At 62.5% G+C, this 5,741-nt stretch overlaps 1 protein-coding gene across 1 annotated transcript in view; it reads left to right on the forward strand.

Annotated features, from left to right (window-relative positions):
• LOC104985649 (adenylosuccinate synthetase isozyme 1-like) overlaps nucleotides 1-5,741 on the forward strand; it is a 14,232-nt gene that overhangs the window by 4,894 nt on the left and 3,597 nt on the right. Inside the window, exons 7-12 of the mRNA XM_010835903.1 lie at nucleotides 2,101-2,172; nucleotides 2,881-2,931; nucleotides 3,137-3,203; nucleotides 4,338-4,445; nucleotides 4,547-4,628; nucleotides 5,252-5,571. Coding sequence (XP_010834205.1) covers nucleotides 2,101-2,172; nucleotides 2,881-2,931; nucleotides 3,137-3,203; nucleotides 4,338-4,445; nucleotides 4,547-4,628; nucleotides 5,252-5,571 — 700 coding nt within the window. The remainder of the gene's footprint in view (nucleotides 1-2,100; nucleotides 2,173-2,880; nucleotides 2,932-3,136; nucleotides 3,204-4,337; nucleotides 4,446-4,546; nucleotides 4,629-5,251; nucleotides 5,572-5,741) is intronic.

Genomic DNA, 5,741 nt, shown 5'->3' on the forward strand with positions numbered 1-5,741 from the left:
AGTGGAGGCTGAGGACCCCAGCTCACCAGGGACCCCGCGCCCAGGGGCCAAGTCTCTGCCCCAGGAGGCTGCTGGGCACCACTGGGTGGGAACCAGGCCAAGGAAGCACCGCTCGCTGCGAGGAGGGGAGAGGAGTCTGCCCGGTGTCCCGGGAGCCGGGGGTGGATGGGGGCCAGCGGCCCCCAGGAGCATGGGCAGGGCCAGCCCGGCCAGACACTGATGGGAGCCCTTCAGCAAGGGCGGGACGTGCCAGCGCTCACGCGGCACCCCCGCCAGGCCCCGCCCCGTGGCCATCTCGAGGCTCCTGGCATTTAGATGACCTTTCGAGCTTGGTGTGGCTTGCCGCCTCTGAGCCACTCCCGTCTGGACCTGTGTCCTGTCTCCCTCCGCCAATCCTGGCCCCCCGGGGGACGCACCACCCAGGAAGGCCACGGGGGCCCCACCCAGCAGGCTTTGGTTTCAGAGGAAAGGGCAGCCTTGGCTTCAGCCTGGGCCCCCAGTGAGCTCGTGGCCGTGGTGAGCCCCCTCCTTGGCTGGGCTTGGTGCCTGCCCTCTGCAGAACCTCCTTCACTTTTACGGGGATGGGGAGGCCTGGCTCCCGAGACCAAACAGCTGGAGGCTGTGTTTGTCCCCACCTCCTGCTTTCCCGTTTCTGTGTAAATCAAGCACGACAGCTCTGTTGAGGTATAACTTAGGCACCATGAAATGCGCCCCGGGAGGGTAGGATGGTGCATCCGTCCCAGCTCAGACACTTTCTCCCTCCTGAACACCTCCCCCAGCAGCCCTCATCTGCTGTCTCTGTAAATGAAGGCTTTTGTTTGGACCATTTTTTATTGTGATAGAGTACACGTAATATAAACTTTCCATCTTTCATAATACAGAATTTATTTTATGTAAATTCATGTATTTTCTTCTAAATTTTATGCCCTACTTCCTTTCTGGTATTCAGATTCCCTCTATTTGATGAAACAGTGGCCACACACTTTTTTTGTAAATGCCCTTTTGTGGCAAAACAGTTGGCAACCCCAGATCTGTGCACTGATTTTTTTTGAAATGCGGAATCTTCTTAGAAGCCTGGGCAGCTCAGTTGCCTGACAGCCAAGTCTCAGGAGGGGACAGGCAGGTCTGAGTTGACCAGATGTGAGCTGACCACATCTGAGCTGACCCCGACCCACCACACAGCTGACAGCGAGCTATGTGACAATCGGGGAACGTTGGCCCAGCGTGCAATTTAACCACTCATTTCTTCCGAACTGCATCTTGGGAATTTAGCATCTTAATGAGAATTATTAAGCTCCTTCTCATGGCAAAAAAAAAGTTTCCATTTTAACCACTTTTAACCGTCCAGTTCAGTAGCGTCAAGTACATTAGTATTGTCATGCAGCATCAGCATGTTCATCTGCAGAGCCCTGTCCCCCCTGAGCTCTCCATCCCCTTTCCCTCCCCTCGCCCCCGGCCCCCAGCACCCTGCCCTCTGTCCCTGCGAGTCTGACTCCGCCAGGGACCTCGTACAAGGGGGGACCTTGTACAAGGGGGGACTTCATACAAGGGGGTCATACAGAGAGTGGCCTTTAGTGTCTGACTTACTTCACTTTATTTATTTATTATTTATTTCACAGGGGGCTTCTCTGGTGGCTCAGATGGTAAAGCATCTGCCCTGCCATGCAGGAGACCCAGGTTCCGTCCCTGGGTGGGGAAGATCCCCTGGAGAAGGGAATAGTTACCCACTCCGGTATTCTTGCCTGGAGAATTCCATAGACAGAGGAGCCCGGCTGGCTACCATCCACAGGGTCACAAAGAGTCAGACACGGCTGAGCGATGAGCACTTCCACAGTTACTTCACTTTATGTAGTGTGCTACATCCATCCGTGTGGCAGCCTGTGGCAGCACGCTCTTCCTTTTCACGGCTGTATAATAATCCCGTTGTGTGGCTGTACCACATTTTCTTTATCCATCATTGATGTCCACTAACGGACAGCTGGGCTGTTTCCCCATCTTAGCCATCATGAACGAGGCAGCTGTCAGTGCAAGGGCGTGAGTTTCACGACGTTTTAAGTGTGGAGTCCCTCTGTCTGTGACCCAATCCAATCTCGTGTCCATGTGTCTCAGGCAATGGAGTGGTCGTCCACTTGCCGGGCTTGTTTGAAGAGGCAGAGAAGAACGAGAAGAAAGGTAGGTCATGTCCCCGCGGAGTCGCGCCGCCTGGGGGCCGTGCATGCTCCCGCGGCCGAGTCGGCGGTGCTCCCCGTGTGGTTTCTGCCGACGGCAGTGGCAGGCGGGCGGGTGGCACGGCTTCCACGCTGGGCCCCGGCCTGGGCCTGCTGGCCCTGCTCACACCGGAAGCCTGAGCAGGCAGTCAGTCCAGGGGCCCAGCCTTTGGCTTCAGGCCACAGCCTCCCTGTTGCAGGCGAGCTTTCATGACACTGGGGGCCGGTGACGCCAGGAGCTGCAGACGCGGGCTCTCCAGGACAGAGCCCTGAGGCTGGGCTACGACCCTGATGTCCCGAGACCGGGGACGGTTGGGCCGACATCCCTGCAGGGAAGGGTGTGGTCCCTGGGGGCTGCTCAGGGGCAGGAGGCGGGCAGGCAGTGACCAAGGCCGCTGGCCAGGCGTGCGGGCAGGTGGGCCCCCGGTGGTTGTCTAGAAGCAGGTGGGTGACACTGCAGCCCTGAGGTGCCCTGGACGGAGCAGAGCCTCCGCCTTGGGCCCAGGCTCAGCGCAGGCGCGAAAGGAGCCAGCAGGCCCTGGCCCCGGGATGTGGGCTCTGGGAGGCGCCGGTACGGAGCCCGTGAGGAGACACAGCCGCCCGTGGGGACACGGGTGGATGTCTCCAGGTCCCCAGGGGAGGGCCCGTCACCAACCGCATGCTGTGTCTGCAGGCCTGAAGGACTGGGAGAAGAGGCTTGTCATCTCTGACCGGGCCCACCTTGGTGAGTCCCGGGGCCTCCCTGCCCGCCTGTGAACAAGTGACCCCGGGCCCCCCAGGCCTTCTCCAAGGCCGTGCTGGGTCAGGATGACTGCCAGCACAGGCAGATGGGGAAGCTGAGGCCTGGGGGAGGGGCCTGTGGTGTCCCCAGAGGCCCCGTAACCCTCTGTCTCTCTCGCCCGCGATGCTCCCGCCTGCCTGGCCAGCAGTGTTTGACTTTCACCAGGCGGTGGACGGGCTCCAGGAGGTGCAGCGGCAGGCCCAGGAGGGCAAGAAGTGAGTGGCGTCTGCGCTCCCCCCCGCCCCAAGTCCGCGGCCGCAGAGCTGGGGGCGTGCTGGGTGCAGGGGTGCGTGCGTCCACCAGTTGCCCTGAGGACAGCATCTGTCAGTTCACCCCACGCCTCCCCAACCCTGAAGCTCAGGCGAGCCACCTCTCCCAGGGCCATGCGGTCCTCCCCAGGGCAACCCCCAGGAGCGCCCGTGCCATCCATCACCTGCTGCGCCCCCCGCCCCTGCTGGAATCCCAGGCCAGCCTTGACCGAAGCTCCAGCGGGCGCCAAAGCCTGCCTAGCCGCCTTGATGGCCAGTCACTGGTTCTCCAGAGATGTTCACTGCAGTGGGCCAGGGACAGTGTCAAAGCCGGGATGGGAGCGAAGCAGGCCAGAATCCTGCCTCTCACACACGTGTGCACACACGCACAACCAGTGCATGCATGTGCATAGATTACACACACACGGCCATGTACACTCGTACAGAGGGACACACACGCACACACATGTAGGCACAGCACACGCTCACACGCAAGTGCACACATGCTCACATCGGAACACACATGCACACACATGCACACATACGCTCACACGCAGTGCACACATGCTCACATCGGAACATGCACGCACACACATGCACACACATGCTCATGCACAAGTGCACACACAGGGCTTGGCCACACACAGGTGGCAATGCTGAGCATCCACGCTCGCTGACCTGGGCTGGGCTGTGGTCGGCAGTGGGTACAGGGTGGCACTGACAGGTTCCAGCTCTGAGGAGATGGCAGGTGCCCAGAGCACCAGCCTCGGTGCTGGGCAGAAGGCAGCCGGGCCAGGGAGGGCACCGCCGGGCACTGGGCCTCGGGGGCCACGGCAGGGCCAGGGCCGGGACTTGGACCCACGCGCCGCCCCCGTAGCTCCCAGTCCTGGAGCGTGCTGTCAGAGGCATCCAGGGGTTCCCACGGCAGCCCGGCCCTTGGGGCTGCAGCTCGGAAGGGCCCTCGGGCATTGCCCGGCTCGACCTTGGTTTAGGGGAGTGGACGCTGAGAGCTGGCTGGGGGCCCCGGTTTCCAGGCTCCCCCCCAGTTCCAGCAGGCCTGCCTGGGCCCCCCAAGCTCACGGCCCTCGGCCTGTCTTACAGCATCGGCACGACCCGGAAGGGGATCGGGCCGGCCTACTCGTCCAAGGCCGCCCGCACCGGCCTCCGCATCTGCGACCTCCTGTCTGACTTCGACGAGTTCTCCTCCCGGTACCTGACCCGTCCCCGGCCCTGGGCTGGGGGAAGCCGGGCCAGGGAGGCGGGCGCGGGGCTCTGGGCAGACGGGGTGGCAGTCACTGTTGCTTCCGCAGATTCAAGAACCTGGCACGCCAGCACCAGTCCATGTTCCCCAGTTTGGAAGTGGACGTTGAAGGTCAACTCAAAAGGCTCAAGGTAGAGCTGAGCACCCCGGCATCGGGCAGGCCCAGCCCCACTGAGGGTCCCTCCACAGCTGTGCACGCTGCCGCGGCACGCCTAGAACGGGGCCTTATTTCCCGGTGGCTGGGCTCGGGGACCACAGGCCTCCTGTGGGGGACCCCGGTTGGCGGTCTTCTCAGGAGGCCAGGGGCTCACCCGCTGGCCTGGCCCCTTGAGTCCTCTCTGAGGAAACGACCCTGGACATGCCGGGGGCCATAGGCAGACCCTGTCGGTCTGGGGCAGGAGGCAAAGGCATCCCAGCTCACTGCTAGAGGGACGGAGCGGGTGGGATGGACATGCTGGGGGACAGAGGCCAGCCCCATCCATCGCGGGCAGGAGCTTGAGGTGTCCCAGCTCAGGGCTAGAGGGACGGAGCAGGCGGGAGACAGGAGGATGTCCACATGGAGCCCTTCTGGAAATCTCCAGGGCCCAGCTCCTCCAGCCTCGTCTGGGGCTCTAGATGTAGACAGGGATGGACCCACAGGGATGCGTGCAGACCAAGGGCCTCGCTGGGCAGGAATTTGCTGGAAGCCAGAGGCTGTGAGGAGGAGGCCAGAGCCGGGTGGACCCCCTTCTTGTATCCTGGCCCCTCCTTCCAGGGCTTCGCCGAGCGGATCCGCCCCATGGTCCGAGATGGCGTTTATTTCATGTATGAGGCGCTCCATGGCCCCCCTAAGAAGATCCTCGTGGAGGGTGCCAACGCAGCCCTCCTTGACATTGACTTCGGTACGTCCCAGCCAGAGCCCCATGGGCCCTGCCTGTTTTGTCTGCCGAGGAGACAGCTGTGGTGGGTTCGCCTTCCGTACCAGGCTGCCCTCTGTGCCCGGGAAACAGTGCTACTGCCCTCTTTCTGCAACCTCAGCCAGGAGGGGGGAAGGGAGGCTAGGCTGGGGATGAGGGACGGGGATGGGGATGAGGGGTGAGGGACTGGGATGAGGGAGAGACTGGCTGGGCCCGGGAGCCCTGACTGCCCCACCTGGGCCTCTATCCCCACAGTCCCCGCTGTCCCCACTGTCGCAGGCCCAGGGACACACCAGCCCCGAGGCCACCTGAACTGTCCAAACCCGAGGGGCCCTCCCCCTCCCCACC

This window comes from Bison bison, unplaced genomic scaffold, assembly GCF_000754665.1.
Source record: "Bison bison bison isolate TAMUID 2011002044 unplaced genomic scaffold, Bison_UMD1.0 scf7180017845588, whole genome shotgun sequence".
Taxonomy (NCBI): Eukaryota; Metazoa; Chordata; class Mammalia; order Artiodactyla; family Bovidae; genus Bison; species Bison bison.